This window comes from Plectropomus leopardus, chromosome 9 (genome assembly GCF_026936395.1).
Source record: "Plectropomus leopardus strain MGB_pleo_1.0 chromosome 9, ASM2693639v1, whole genome shotgun sequence".
Taxonomy (NCBI): Eukaryota; Metazoa; Chordata; class Actinopteri; order Perciformes; family Serranidae; genus Plectropomus; species Plectropomus leopardus.
The window spans coordinates 12,793,994-12,810,040 of NC_142184.1; the positions used below are offsets into that span (position 1 = coordinate 12,793,994).

The 16,047-nt window shown below is 33.7% G+C and overlaps 1 protein-coding gene and 1 long non-coding RNA gene across 3 annotated transcripts; one reads left to right on the forward strand and one right to left on the reverse strand.

Annotated features, from left to right (window-relative positions):
- Positions 1-3,023: 3,023 nt before the first annotated feature.
- Positions 3,024-3,896, reverse strand: LOC148188696 (uncharacterized). The gene is made up of 2 exons (XR_015777454.1): positions 3,612-3,896; positions 3,024-3,488 (listed from the first exon to the last, which is right to left on the reverse strand). It is a non-coding gene; the product is annotated as an uncharacterized LOC148188696 (long non-coding RNA).
- A 173-nt stretch (positions 3,897-4,069) lies between these two features.
- Positions 4,070-9,603, forward strand: LOC148188697 (uncharacterized). 2 transcript variants are annotated; one of them, XM_088081992.1, is made up of 4 exons: positions 4,070-4,360; positions 6,897-7,017; positions 7,113-7,186; positions 8,258-9,603. In XM_088081992.1, the coding sequence occupies exons 2-4, from the start codon at positions 6,906-6,908 to the stop codon at positions 8,378-8,380; spliced, it is 309 nt and encodes a 102-aa protein (XP_087938118.1). In that variant the 5' UTR covers positions 4,070-4,360; positions 6,897-6,905; the 3' UTR covers positions 8,381-9,603. The 2 variants fall into 2 exon arrangements, with proteins under 2 accessions (XP_087938118.1, XP_087938119.1); XM_088081993.1 differs by lacking the exon at positions 4,070-4,360 and having other exon boundaries at positions 4,841-7,017; positions 8,300-9,601.
- Positions 9,604-16,047: the final 6,444 nt, after the last annotated feature.

Sequence of the window (16,047 nt, forward strand, 5' to 3'; positions counted from 1 at the left end):
CTTTGACTCTGATTTTAAATATTTTCGTTTCTTCTTTAAAATATTTACAGTCAGAGTCAAAATGACAGACAATTTCATTTTAGTTTCTAAAAAACAACTAAAATAAAACTGTCTCAGTCTCTTTGACTCTGATTTTAAATATTTTCGTTTCTTCTTTAAAATATTTACAACCAGAGTCAAAATGACAGACAATTTCATTTTAGTTTCTAAAAAACAACTAAAATAAAACTGTCTCAGTCTCTTTGACTCTGATTTTAAATATTTTCGTTTCTTCTTTAAAATATTTACAGTCAGAGTCAAAATGACAGACAATTTCATTTTAGTTTCTAAAAAACAACTAAAATAAAACTGTCTCAGTCTCTTTGACTCTGATTTTAAATATTTTCGTTTCTTCTTTAAAATATTTACAGTCAGAGTCAAAATGACAGACAATTTCATTTTAGTTTCTAAAAAACAACTAAAATAAAAATGTCTCAGTCTCTTTGACTCTGATTTTAAATATTTTCGTTTCTTCTTTAAAATATTTACAGTCAGAGTCAAAATGACAGACAATTTCATTTTAGTTTCTAAAAACAACTAAAATAAAACTGTCTCAGTCTCTTTAACTCTGTTTTTAAATATTTTCGTTTCTTCTTTAAAATATTTACAACCAGAGTCAAAATGACAGACAATTTCATTTTAGTTTCTAAAAAACAACTAAAATAAAACTGTCTCAGTCTCTTTGACTCTGATTTTAAATATTTTTCGTTTCTTCTTTAAAATATTTACAGTCAGAGTCAAAATGACAGACAATTTCATTTTAGTTTCTAAAAAACAACTAAAATAAAAATGTCTCAGTCTCTTTGACTCTGATTTTAAATATTTTTCGTTTCTTCTTTAAAATATTTACAGTCAGAGTCAAAATGACAGACAATTTTATTTTAGTTTCTAAAAACAACTAAAATAAAACTGTCTCAGTCTCTTTGACTCTGATTTTAAATATTTTCGTTTCTTCTTTAAAATATTTACAGTCAGAGTCAAAATGACAGACAATTTCATTTTAGTTTCTAAAAACAACTAAAATAAAACTGTCTCAGTCTCTTTGACTCTGATTTTAAATATTTTTCGTTTCTTCTTTAAAATATTTACAGTCAGAGTCAAAATGACAGACAATTTCATTTTAGTTTCTAAAAAACAACTAAAATAAAACTGTCTCAGTCTCTTTGACTCTGATTTTAAATATTTTTCGTTTCTTCTTTAAAATATTTACAGTCAGAGTCAAAATGACAGACAATTTCATTTTAGTTTCTAAAAAACAACTAAAATAAAACTGTCTCAGTCTCTTTGACTCTGATTTTAAATATTTTCGTTTCTTCTTTAAAATATTTACAGTCAGAGTCAAAATGACAGACAATTTCATTTTAGTTTCTAAAAACAACTAAAATAAAACTGTCTCAGTCTCTTTGACTCTGATTTTAAATATTTTCGTTTCTTCTTTAAAATATTTACAATCAGAGTCAAAATGACAGACAATTTCATTTTAGTTTCTAAAAACAACTAAAATAAAACTGTCTCAGTCTCTTTGACTCTGATTTTAAATATTTTCGTTTCTTCTTTAAAATATTTACAATCAGAGTCAAAATGACAGACAATTTCATTTTAGTTTCTAAAAACAACTAAAATAAAACTGTCTCAGTCTCTTTGACTCTGATTTTAAATATTTTCGTTTCTTCTTTAAAATATTTACAGTCAGAGTCAAAATGACAGACAATTTCATTTTAGTTTCTAAAAAACAACTAAAATAAAACTCAGTCTCTTTGACTCTGATTTTAAATATTTTTGTTTCTTCTTTAAAATATTTACAGTCAGAGTCAAAATGACAGACAATTTCATTTTAGTTTCTAAAAAACAACTAAAATAAAACTGTCTCAGTCTCTTTGACTCTGATTTTAAATATTTTCGTTTCTTCTTTAAAATATTTACAATCAGAGTCAAAATGACAGACAATTTCATTTTAGTTTCTAAAAAACAACTAAAATAAAACTGTCTCAGTCTCTTTGACTCTGATTTTAAATATTTTCGTTTCTTCTTTAAAATATTTACAATCAGAGTCAAAATGACAGACAATTTCATTTTAGTTTCTAAAAAACAACTAAAATAAAACTGTCTCAGTCTCTTTGACTCTGATTTTAAATATTTTCGTTTCTTCTTTAAAATATTTACAGTCAGAGTCAAAATGACAGACAATTTCATTTTAGTTTCTAAAAAACAACTAAAATAAAACTGTCTCAGTCTCTTTGACTCTGATTTTAAATATTTTCGTTTCTTCTTTAAAATATTTACAGTCAGAGTCAAAATGACAGACAATTTCATTTTAGTTTCTAAAAAACAACTAAAATAAAACTGTCTCAGTCTCTTTGACTCTGATTTTAAATATTTTCGTTTCTTCTTTAAAATATTTACAGTCAGAGTCAAAATGACAGACAATTTCATTTTAGTTTCTAAAAAACAACTAAAATAAAACTGTCTCAGTCTCTTTGACTCTGATTTTAAATATTTTTCGTTTCTTCTTTTATGTGCCTTAATTTGTCTGCAATATCACTGTCAGTGTCTGTGTCCCCTTGAAAATATTTCATTTTATTTTATTTAGATACATACAGTTTAAACGCTGATTGTGATATTGCAGACAAATAAAGATTAATAAGGTATAATTTTGGCAGTTAAACCAGGTGAAACTGTCCGGAAATATCGGCCGGACTCATCTATCGGTCGTTTTCCGACAGACGTCGCTGCCGATATTTTTGCACTGTAAAAATTTTCATCAGCCGTCGGCCTGACCCAAATATAAATATGTGTGCTTGTACCCACTGGTGCATTCCCTCATTTAGCTCAGTGATAAGTCACCCAACTATCAATCCAAAGGTCGCGAGATCGACACTCACTTCAGGTTTTGAATTTCATTTATGCCACAAAATATCATTTGGCTGGAGAGTCACAGTTTACACACTGAGTGTGATATTGCCGAACAAATTAGCAATGACAAATTACAAAACGATAATAATAATATTTATTATTATTACTCCTACTGTTACTATTATTATCATAATGATCAGGTTACTGAAGACTACATCTGTCACAATATCAGATGAGAAGAAAGTCAGAGTCAGTCAGAGAAAGTCATTTGCCAGAAACATATTAATAATAGTAAAGCTTTATTTCAAAAAACAAAAGAACGAAAAAAAGCAACATATCTTTGGTGCTCCGCGCTCGTATGCAGTCGCTGCCGGTCTGTCCCAATACGCAGCCTTTAGTGGTGTGTTGCTTCCCGTCTCTCCTGAACAACAGCACATAGTTCAGAGAGCTCCTGGCTTCTAAAGGATGGTGGCCTCACAATCCGCAGCTTCCCCGTCAGCTGTGCCGTCGTCCTCATCTGATATCACGTCGATTGTTATCCCTCTCCAAATGTCCATTTCTTCTTAGGTCAAGACAGCTCTCCTCGCTTCCGGCAGCTTTAAACACAAGAAGTACAATCAGTACCGCTCTGTGGAGTTAAGACAACACAGATAATATGGCTGATACACATGCTGATCCCATTCACCTCAGTGCATTCAGCTATTTTCTTTAAATCTTACCCTTGCATCGGGTCTCTCGGACTCAGAGTCACTGACCTAATGTCTCCAAACGGGTCTCTGTCCTGCCTGTCCTCCTCCTGCTGCACCAGCTGTGTGTGACGAGGATCAGCTGCAGCGTCGCGAGGCCGCTCGTTCAAAAAGGCGATCTTGGTCTTGCTTTTTGCTGAGCTCTGTCTTGCTGCTCTCTTATTTTTGGTACGTCTCCATGTAAACAAATACACGCGCTTCGTCTCGTTATCCCTCCGTGCGTGTTCAAATTTCCGCGACAAAACAAACAAACCGGAAACCAATGTTGATTGCTGGAGCAAATGACCAACCACACACGGACATTGAAATTTTCATCCAATCGGAACACAGGAGGCGGGACAAAGCCTTCTCAACCCTTGCTGTTTGGCTCAGAGGGCTGAACAACTTTGGTTTCCTGGCGAATCAATGCGCAGAAATTGGTGATGTAACCACGTTCACTGCTGAGCCTCTCGACGTCTAAACGTGGCCAATCAGCTGAGACTCCACTTTACGTGACTTTTTAAAGCACGTTGATTGGATTAGCGGCTCAAAAATCAGATATTAGACGGAATTGTTTATAGATACGAAAACACATCGCTCATCTCTTATCCAGCTGATCTCCATTGCTTACTGCTTCCGACGTATACTACGTCATCCATGACTTGTATCAGCAGAGCAGACAGACACATCAGCCAATATTTTATTTTATTTATGCCACAAAAGTCAAAAATCACCTGACTCAGGTAAGACCTGAACCAACAACTTCAGATACATTAACCACCCGATTTACCCACTGAACTAAACCTCCACACACTTCACATTTTTGTGGAATTCATGCCTTTGTTTTAAGATGACTGAATTACTGTAACACACATTTTACTGGGTTACTGAAAAAATCCACTGAGAGACTTCAGCTGATCCAAACCTCTGCAGCTCAGCTGTTAACCAGAACCAAGAGGAGAGAGCACATCACTCCAGCTTGCTTGAGTCGCTCTGCACTGGCTTCCTGTATAAATTAGAGTCGATTTTAACGTCCTTTTCTCACACACCAAGCTCTTAATGGGCTAGGACATTTCTTTTTCTGTGTGATTGTGAAGCACTTAATGACTGGTGTCTGTGAAAGGTGCTATATAAATTAAGGCAGGAAAAGTTGAGTGATATATTGTTTTGGCTGATAAATCAGGTGAAGTGGTCCAGAAACAGGTAAAACAAGTATGAGCAGATGCGTCTGTTGAAATCAAGGAATATTGGCCTTACTCATGTATCAGTTGAGTTTCGACAGACACTGCCAATTCTGAATTTTAACCTGAAAAAACTTAAGTTGATTATCAGCCTGACTCATCTATCAGTCAAGTTTTCAACAGATGTCACTGCTGTTATTGAGTTATATAGGATGTTGCTTACAGGCAGAAATGCATCTGAATGTTTGGCTCAGTTGGTAAATCAACAGTATTGACAGACATCATTGCAGATACTAAATTTTGCATTTCAGCTCCATATGACCCTTATTTTATTTTATTTATGCCATAAAATATTATTTGGCTGTAGATTCATATAGTTTAAACACTGATTGTGATATATCAGAACAAATTAAGGCACCAAAAGTTAAATGATATATCGTTTTGGACAATAAGTCAGGTGAAGTGGTCCCAAAACAGGTAAAACCACTATCAGCACACAGAACATACTATGCTATGATGATTTTAGGCCATTTTTGATGGCATACTTTACTATGACGGTTTTGTGTAATTTTTGATGATATACAGTACTATACTATGCATTTTTGAGGCATTTTTGACAACATGTTATACTTTGATGTTTTCGGGTCATTGCTGATGATATACTAAACTATGACGTTTTGGGCCATTTTGTGTCATTTTGATGGCACACTATATTATGATGTTTTGGGCCATTTTTGACGACATACTATATTACATACTATATTACTGCATTTCTGATACATTTTTGACAACATATTATACTATGACGTCATTTTTTAAAAATTCTGTTATGTTTTTGGATGTTTTTTCGACATACTATACTATGACGTGTCTCAACTTACTATAATATATGGTTTTCAGCTATTTTCTTTGACATGTCCTGTTTTGACATTTTTCAACATGCTAAACTACGACGTTTTTTGTTGGTTTTTTGACATGCTATATTATGAGTTTTTTAAACCTCTTTTTCAGCATGCTATAGTATGATGTGTCTCAATACGCTGTATAATGTGGTTTTCAGCTTTTGTTTTTTGTTATATCTTGACATTTTTTAACATACTACAGTATACTAGGATGTTTTTGGTCGATTTTTCAACATGCTATATCATGATGTTTTTGGCAGTTTTTTGACATACTATACTATGATGTTTTAAAGGTCATTTTTGATGACATACTATACTAAGATGTTTTTGGCGACAAACTATACTATGACATTTTCAAGTCATTTTAGACGAAATACTATACTTTTTTTGTACTATTTTGTGTCATTTTTTTACGACATAATATAATATAATAATTAATAATATAATATAATTTGACTTTTTGGGGTTATATTTGACAACATACTTTACTTGACTATGACTCATTTTTGACCACAAATTATACTACAACATTTTTGGGCTATTTTGCATTATTTTTGACCACATGCTATACTACAATGTTTTTGGGCTATTTAGTGTCATTTTTGACAACATACTACACTATGCACTTTTGAAGCATTTTTGACGACATACTACACCATGATATTTTTGGGTAATTTAAGACAACTTTTTTTCAACTTGCTATATTATGATGCTTTTGGATGTTTCTTCTACATACTATACCATGACGCGTCTCGACATGCTATAATGTTTGTTTTTCAGCTGTTTTTTTGATATGTCATATGAGGGTTAGGGGTTAGGGTTAACAAAAACAAGAAGGAATTTGACTTCAGTTAGCTTTGCTTTCAATGTACAGGAAATTAAACATTGAATATAAAAGGAAAATAGAAAAGAAAAAAAATAAAAACAGATATAAACAGAAAAATATAGTTTTAGTATAGTTTTAAATTTACGTATGTACAAGCCCTAATTACGCAATTTTAGCTAATACATATAAGTCCGTGTGCGTAAAAGTGCAGTTACAAGTAGAGTGAGGTAACAGCGCAAAGGGTCATATGGTAAAAGCAAGTTAAAAATATGCAACAGTGATTATTCTGACACTCTTTGACCGTTAAGAGGTTATCAGAGTGACAGCCTGGAGGAAGAAACTGTTTCTGTCGAGTTGTTTTTGTGTGCAGTGACCTGAAATGCCTACCAGACGGGAGGAGTTTGAACAGTTTGCGTCCGGGGTGTGTGGGGTCTGCACCGATGTTACCTGCCCGTTTCCTGATGCTGGACCGGTATCAGTCCTGGATGGAGGTAAGGTCAATCCCAATAATCCGGGTCTCTGCAGACCTGATTGTCCTTTGCCCTTGTTGTCCTTTACAGTCTGTCCTGGTCCTGTTTGGTGGCAGATCCAAACCAGACAGGGATGGAGGTGCATACAGTGATGGAAGCAGGTCGTCTGCCAGTCGGCGGTGTCCCACAGGTAGGGGGGAAGGCCAAAATAGTCACGTATTAAACTCTGCGTCTCCAGTGCATTTTTAGGGGCACACAGCTCTGTGCTGCTGCTCTTTCACTCTCTCTGCGTCGCTCACAAACATCTGTGTGGTGAGGCGATGGCGTCTCGAGCACTACTTGTTCTACTGTTTACTGTACAGCTGATCAGCTGATCACTAAACTATCACCAGCTACTGGTGTGCTGGGCGCTAACGCTGCGTGCATACTGACGAATGTTATGAGATATTAAGATGGAGGCCCCGTACTTTGAACCAACACGGCAAACTCTTTTTAGCTCTCTCACGTTGATAGCGTCAGTGCAGTAGCTGCACGTCTTGCATTCTTACCATTCACAATAAAAGCCCTAGACGGATATACTGTGTCACAGCAGGACATTTTCCTGCGCATTTCAACATTATCACTACATACCGATTATTGCGATAATTTTAGTCATGATTGTAGTGATATGAAAATTGTATTGTTACATGTTTAGTCTGCACACACGTCCTCACAAAAAGTGATGTAAGATGTCACAGTGTCACTAAGTTTGTTGAGATCTGAGGCTGCAGCTTCAAAAACACAGTCAGCACAATCAAAGCAGGCCTGTAACTCCAACTTTGACTCGTCTGTCCATTTCCTCACTGTCCTCGCTACAAGTTTAGATTGTTTTAGTTTCTGCCTGTAGGTTGGGATGCGATGGAGCAGACAGTGATCAGAGAGACTCAAAGCTCCACGGGACACAGAGCGATAACTGTCCTTTAAAACTGTATAGCAATGGTCCAGTGTGTTTGTGTTCCTGGTGGGACACTTAATATGCTGTCAGTATTTTGGCAGTTCATGTGTGAGATGTGCTCTGTTAAAATCCCCAAGAATAGTAAGCAGGGAGTCTGGATTTTTTTCTCCTCGTCTGTTATCTGGTCAGCCAGGTGCTGTAACGCCTCCGTTGCACATGCCTGAGGTGGGATATAAACATAATAATAATATTAATATGAAGTTTTCAGCAATTTTTTTGACAAACTGTTCAAAACTGACCTTCTTCACCATCACACTCTTCCTGCAGCCTCTGCTCCTCCAATACAAACCTCTTCTCTTCACTACGCAGAACCGAGCACCGAACCTTGAGGGACAGCGCCTTCTCCATCGCTGCCCCCTCACTCTGGAACTCGCTCCCATCACATACTGAAGACTGCATCGACACATCCATCGTTAAATCATTCATAGAAACTCACCTTTTTTTTTTACAGGCTTTCAATGTGTGATTATTCAGTGTATTTGCTGTGTATTTGTGTGTTATGTAATTATGTTCATGTTTATTTTGACATTGTGTACTATGACGTGTCTCTACAAGCTATAATATGCCATTTTCAGCCATTTTTTTTTGACATGTCAAAATTTGATGTTTTTTCAACATACTATACTATGGCGTTTTCAGCCATCAATTCGACATGCTTAATTATGACGTTTTTGACCTTTATCTCGACATTGTATACTATGACGTGTCTCTACAAGCTATAATATGTTCTTTTCAGGCATTTTTTGCACATGTCAAAATTTAACTTTTTTGACAGACTATACTATGGCATTTTCTGCAATTTTGTAGATATGTTAAATTATGAGGTTTTGGGCCTTTTTTCCTACTTTGTATACTATGACACGTCTCTACGAGCTGTAATAACCAGTTTTCAGGCATTTATTTGACATGTCAAAATTTGACATTTTTTGGCATACTATACTATGTAGTATTTTTTTTCGACATACTAAATTATGATGTTTTTGGTCTTTATTTCAACATTGTATGCTATGATGTCTATCTACAAGCTATGATATGTCATTTTCAGCCATTTTTATGACATGTAAAAATTTGACGTTTTTCAACAAACTGTTCAAAACTGACCTCCTTCACCGTCAAACTCCTTCCTACAGCCTCTGCTCCTTCAACGCAAACCTCTTCTCTCCACTGCACAGTACCAAGCACCGAACCTTGGGGGACAAAGCCATCTCCATCGCTGCCCCGTCACTCTGTAACTCACTCCAAACACATATTCAAGACTGCACCGACACATCTCCATTTAAATAATTCCTAAAAAGTCATCTTTAAAAACAGGCATTTAATGTGAAATTTTTCAATGTATTTCTGTGTTATGTAATTATGTTATTGTTTTTATGGCATGTCAAAATGTACCATTTTTTGAAATCCTATACTACGATGGTAAGCAATTTTTCAGACATGCTAGAAAATGTCGTTTCTAGCATTTTTTTCCAGCAATGTGTGCTATAATGCATTTCTACAAGCTATTTGTCGTTTTCAGGAGGGGTCAAAATTTGACTTTTTTCGACATACTATATACTATTGCCTTTTCGGCCATTTTTCTGACATGCTAAAATATGAGGTTTTTGGCCTTTTTCGGCCTTTATTTCCACTTTCTTTACCACGACATGTCTCTACAAGCTATTATAAGTCGTTTTCAGCCATTTTTAGGAGGGGTCAAAATTTGACTTTTTTCGACATACTATACTATTGCCTTTTCGGCCATTTTTTTGACATGCTAAAATATGATGTTTTTAGTCTTTTTCAGTCTTGATTTCCACTTTGTTTACTACAACACGTCTATAATAGCTATTATATGTTGTTTTTAGCCATTTTTAGGAGGGGTCAAAATTTGACTTTTTTCGACATACTATACTATTGCCTTTTCGGCCATTTTTTTGACATGCTAAAATATGAGGTTTTTAGTGTTTTTCAGTCTTGATTTCCACTTTGTTTACTACAACACGTCTATAATAGCTATTATATGTTGTTTTTAGCCATTTTTAGGAGGGGTCAAAATTTGACTTTTTTCGACATACTATACTATTGCCTTTTTGGCCATTTTTCTGACATGCTAAAATATGAGATTTTTAGTATTTTTCAGTCTTGATTTCCACTTTGTTTACTACAACACATCTATAATAGCTATTATAAGTTGTTTTTAACCATTTTTAGGAGAGGTCAAAATTTGACTTTTTTCGACATACTATACTATTGCCTTTTCGGCCATTTTTTTGACATGCTAAAATATCATGTTTTTAGTGTTTTTCAGTCTTGATTTCCACTTTGTATACTACAACACGTCTATAATAGCTATTCTATGTTGTTTTTAGCCATTTTTAGGAGGGGTCAAAATTTGACTTTTTTCGACATACTATACTATTGCCTTTTCGGCCATTTTTTTGACATGCTAAAATATGAGGTTTTTGGCCTTTTTCAGTCTTCATTTCCACTTTGTTTACTATAACGCATCTCTACAAGCTATTATAAGTCATTTTCAGCCATTTTTAGGAGGGGTCAAAATTTGACTTTTTTCGACATACTATACTATTGCCTTTTCGGCCATTTTTTTTGACATGCTAAAATATGAGGTTTTTAGTGTTTTTCAGTCTTGATTTCCACTTTGTATACTACAACACGTCTATAATAGCTATTCTATGTTGTTTTTAGCCATTTTTAGGAGGGGTCAAAATTTGACTTTTTCGACATACTATACTATTGCCTTTTCGGCCATTTTTTTTGACATGCTAAAATATGAGGTTTTTAGTGTTTTTAAGTCTTCATTTCCACTTTGTTTACTATAACGCATCTCTACAAGCTATTATAAGTCATTTTCAGCCATTTTTAGGAGGGGTCAAAATTTGACTTTTTTCGACATACTATACTATTGCCTTTTCGGCCATTTTTTTTGACATGCTAAAATATGAGGTTTTTAGTGTTTTTAAGTCTTCATTTCCACTTTGTTTACTATAACGCATCTCTACAAGCTATTATAAGTCATTTTCAGCCATTTTTAGGAGGGGTCAAAATTTGACTTTTTCGACATACTATACTATTGCCTTTTCGGCCATTTTTTTTGACATGCTAAAATATGAGGTTTTTAGTGTTTTTAAGTCTTCATTTCCACTTTGTTTACTATAACGCATCTCTACAAGCTATTATAAGTCATTTTCAGCCATTTTTAGGAGGGGTCAAAATTTGACTTTTTCGACATACTATACTATTGCCTTTTCGGCCATTTTTTTTGACATGCTAAAATATGAGGTTTTTAGTGTTTTTAAGTCTTCATTTCCACTTTGTGTACTATAACGTATCTCTACAAGCTATTATAAGTCATTTTCAGCCATTTTTAGGAGGGGTCAAAATTTGACTTTTTTCGACATACTATACTATTGCCTTTTCGGCCATTTTTTTGACATGCTAAAATATGAGGTTTTTGGCCTTTTTCAGTCTTCATTTCCACTTTGTGTACTATAACGCATCTCTACAAGCTATTATAAGTCATTTTCAGCCATTTTAGGAGGGGTCAAAATTTGACTTTTTCGACATACTATACTATTGCCTTTTTCGGGCCATTTTTTTTGACATGCTAAAATATGAGGTTTTTGTCCTTTTTAAGTCTTCATTTCCACTTTGTTTACTATAACGCATCTCTACAAGCTATTATAAGTCATTTTCAGCCATTTTTAGGAGGGGTCAAAATTTGACTTTTTTCGACATACTATACTATTGCCTTTTCGGCCATTTTTTTTGACATGCTAAAATATGAGGTTTTAAGTGTTTTTAAGTCTTCATTTCCACTTTGTTTACTATAACGCATCTCTACAAGCTATTATAAGTCATTTTCAGCCATTTTTAGGAGGGGTCAAAATTTGACTTTTTCGACATACTATACTATTGCCTTTTCGGCCATTTTTTTGACATGCTAAAATATGAGGTTTTTGGCCTTTTTAAGTCTTCATTTCCACTTTGTTTACTATAACGCATCTCTACAAGCTATTATAAGTCATTTTCAGCCATTTTTAGGAGGGGTCAAAATTTGACTTTTTTCGACATACTATACTATTGCCTTTTCGGCCATTTTTTTGACATGCTAAAATATGAGGTTTTTGGCCTTTTTCAGTCTTCATTTCCACTTTGTTTACTATAACGCATCTCTACAAGCTATTATAAGTCATTTTCAGCCATTTTTAGGAGGGGTCAAAATTTGACTTTTTCGACATACTATACTATTGCCTTTTTGGCCATTTTTTGACATGCTAAAATATGAGGTTTTAGTGTTTTTAAGTCTTCATTTCCACTTTGTTTACTATAACGCATCTCTACAAGCTATTATAAGTCATTTTCAGCCATTTTTAGGAGGGGTCAAAATTTGACTTTTTTCGACATACTATACTATTGCCTTTTCGGCCATTTTTTTTGACATGCTAAAATATGAGGTTTTTGGCCTTTTTCAGTCTTCATTTCCACTTTGTGTACTATAACGCATCTCTACAAGCTATTATAAGTCATTTTCAGCCATTTTTAGGAGGGGTCAAAATTTGACTTTTTCGACATACTATACTATTGCCTTTTCGGCCATTTTTTTTGACATGCTAAAATATGAGGTTTTTGGCCTTTTTAAGTCTTCATTTCCACTTTGTTTACTATAACGCATCTCTACAAGCTATTATAAGTCATTTTCAGCCATTTTTAGGAGGGGTCAAAATTTGACTTTTTTCGACATACTATACTATTGCCTTTTCGGCCATTTTTTTGACATGCTAAAATATGAGGTTTTTAGTGTTTTTAAGTCTTCATTTCCACTTTGTGTACTATAACGCATCTCTACAAGCTATTATAAGTCATTTTCAGCCATTTTTAGGAGGGGTCAAAATTTGACTTTTTCGACATACTATACTATTGCCTTTTCGGCCATTTTTTGACATGCTAAAATATGAGGTTTTAAGTGTTTTTAAGTCTTCATTTCCACTTTGTTTACTATAACGCATCTCTACAAGCTATTATAAGTCATTTTCAGCCATTTTTAGGAGGGGTCAAAATTTGACTTTTTTCGACATACTATACTATTGCCTTTTCGGCCATTTTTTTTGACATGCTAAAATATGAGGTTTTTAGTGTTTTTAAGTCTTCATTTCCACTTTGTTTACTATAACGCATCTCTACAAGCTATTATAAGTCATTTTCAGCCATTTTTAGGAGGGGTCAAAATTTGACTTTTTCGACATACTATACTATTGCCTTTTCGGCCATTTTTTTTGACATGCTAAAATATGAGGTTTTTAGTGTTTTTAAGTCTTCATTTCCACTTTGTTTACTATAACGCATCTCTACAAGCTATTATAAGTCATTTTCAGCCATTTTTAGGAGGGGTCAAAATTTGACTTTTTTCGACATACTATACTATTGCCTTTTCGGCCATTTTTTTTGACATGCTAAAATATGAGGTTTTTGGCCTTTTTAAGTCTTCATTTCCACTTTGTTTACTATAACGCATCTCTACAAGCTATTATAAGTCATTTTCAGCCATTTTTAGGAGGGGTCAAAATTTGACTTTTTCGACATACTATACTATTGCCTTTTTCGGCCATTTTTTTGACATGCTAAAATATGAGGTTTTCAGTGTTTTTAAGTCTTCATTTCCACTTTGTTTACTATAACGCATCTCTACAAGCTATTATAAGTCATTTTCAGCCATTTTTAGGAGGGGTCAAAATTTGACTTTTTCGACATACTATACTATTGCCTTTTTCGGCCATTTTTTTGACATGCTAAAATATGAGGTTTTTAGTGTTTTAAGTCTTCATTTCCACTTTGTTTACTATAACGCATCTCTACAAGCTATTATAAGTCATTTTCAGCCATTTTTAGGAGGGGTCAAAATTTGACTTTTTCGACATACTATACTATTGCCTTTTCCGCCATTTTTTTGACATGCTAAAATATGAGGTTTTTAGTGTTTTTAAGTCTTCATTTCCACTTTGTTTACTATAACGCATCTCTACAAGCTATTATAAGTCATTTTCAGCCATTTTTAGGAGGGGTCAAAATTTGACTTTTTCGACATACTATACTATTGCCTTTTCGGCCATTTTTTTGACATGCTAAAATATGAGGTTTTGGCCTTTTTAAGTCTTCATTTCCACTTTGTTTACTATAACGCATCTCTACAAGCTATTATAAGTCATTTTCAGCCATTTTTAGGAGGGGTCAAAATTTGACTTTTTTCGACATACTATACTATTGCCTTTTCGGCCATTTTTTTGACATGCTAAAATATGAGGTTTTTAGTGTTTTTAAGTCTTCATTTCCACTTTGTGTACTATAACGCATCTCTACAAGCTATTATAAGTCATTTTCAGCCATTTTTAGGAGGGGTCAAAATTTGACATTTTCGACATACTATACTATTGCCTTTTTCGGCCATTTTTTTGACATGCTAAAATATGAGGTTTTTAGTGTTTTTAAGTCTTCATTTCCACTTTGTTTACTATAACGCATCTCTACAAGCTATTATAAGTCATTTTCAGCCATTTTTAGGAGGGGTCAAAATTTGACTTTTTTCGACATACTATACTATTGCCTTTTCCGCCATTTTTTTGACATGCTAAAATATGAGGTTTTTAGTGTTTTTAAGTCTTGATTTCCACTTTGTATACTATAACGCATCTCTACAAGCTATTATAAGTCATTTTCAGCCATTTTTAGGAGGGTCAAAATTTGACTTTTTCGACATACTATACTATTGCCTTTTCGGCCATTTTTTTGACATGCTAATATATGAGGTTTTTGGCCTTTTTAAGTCTTCATTTCCACTTTGTTTACTATAACGCATCTCTACAAGCTATTATAAGTCATTTTCAGCCATTTTTAGGAGGGGTCAAAATTTGACTTTTTCGACATACTATACTATTGCCTTTTCGGCCATTTTTTTTGACATGCTAAAATATGAGGTTTTAAGTGTTTTTAAGTCTTCATTTCCACTTTGTTTACTATAACGCATCTCTACGTGCTATTATAAGTCATTTTCAGCCATTTTTAGGAGGATCAAAATTTGACTTTTTCGACATACTATACTATTGCCTTTTCGGCCATTTTTTTTGACATGCTAAAATATGAGGTTTTAAGTGTTTTTAAGTCTTCATTTCCACTTTGTTTACTATAACGCATCTCTACAAGCTATTATAAGTCATTTTCAGCCATTTTTAGGAGGGTCAAAATTTGACTTTTTCGACATACTATACTATTGCCTTTTCGGCCATTTTTTTGACATGCTAAAATATGAGGTTTTTAGTGTTTTTAAGTCTTCATTTCCACTTTGTTTACTATAACGCATCTCTACAAGCTATTATAAGTCATTTTCAGCCATTTTTAGGAGGGTCAAAATTTGACTTTTTCGACATACTATACTATTGCCTTTTCGCCATTTTTTTGACATGCTAAAATATGAGGTTTTAAGTGTTTTAAGTCTTCATTTCCACTTTGTTTACTATAACGCATCTCTACAAGCTATTATAAGTCATTTTCAGCCATTTTAGGAGGGGTCAAAATTTGACTTTTTCGACATACTATACTATTGCCTTTTCGGCCATTTTTTTGACATGCTAAAATATGAGGTTTTAGTGTTTTTAAGTCTTCATTTCCACTTTGTTTACTATAACGCATCTCTACAAGCTATTATAAGTCATTTTCAGCCATTTTTAGGAGGGTCAAAATTTGACTTTTTCGACATACTATACTATTGCCTTTTCGGCCATTTTTTTGACATGCTAAAATATGAGGTTTTGGCCTTTTTAAGTCTTCATTTCCACTTTGTTTACTATAACGCATCTCTACAAGCTATTATAAGTCATTTTCAGCCATTTTTAGGAGGGGTCAAAATTTGACTTTTTTCGACATACTATACTATTGCCTTTTCGGCCATTTTTTTGACATGCTAAAATATGAGGTTAGTGGCCTTTTTAAGTCTTCATTTCCACTTTGTTTACTATAACGCATCTCTACAAGCTATTATAAGTCATTTTCAGCCATTTTTAGGAGGG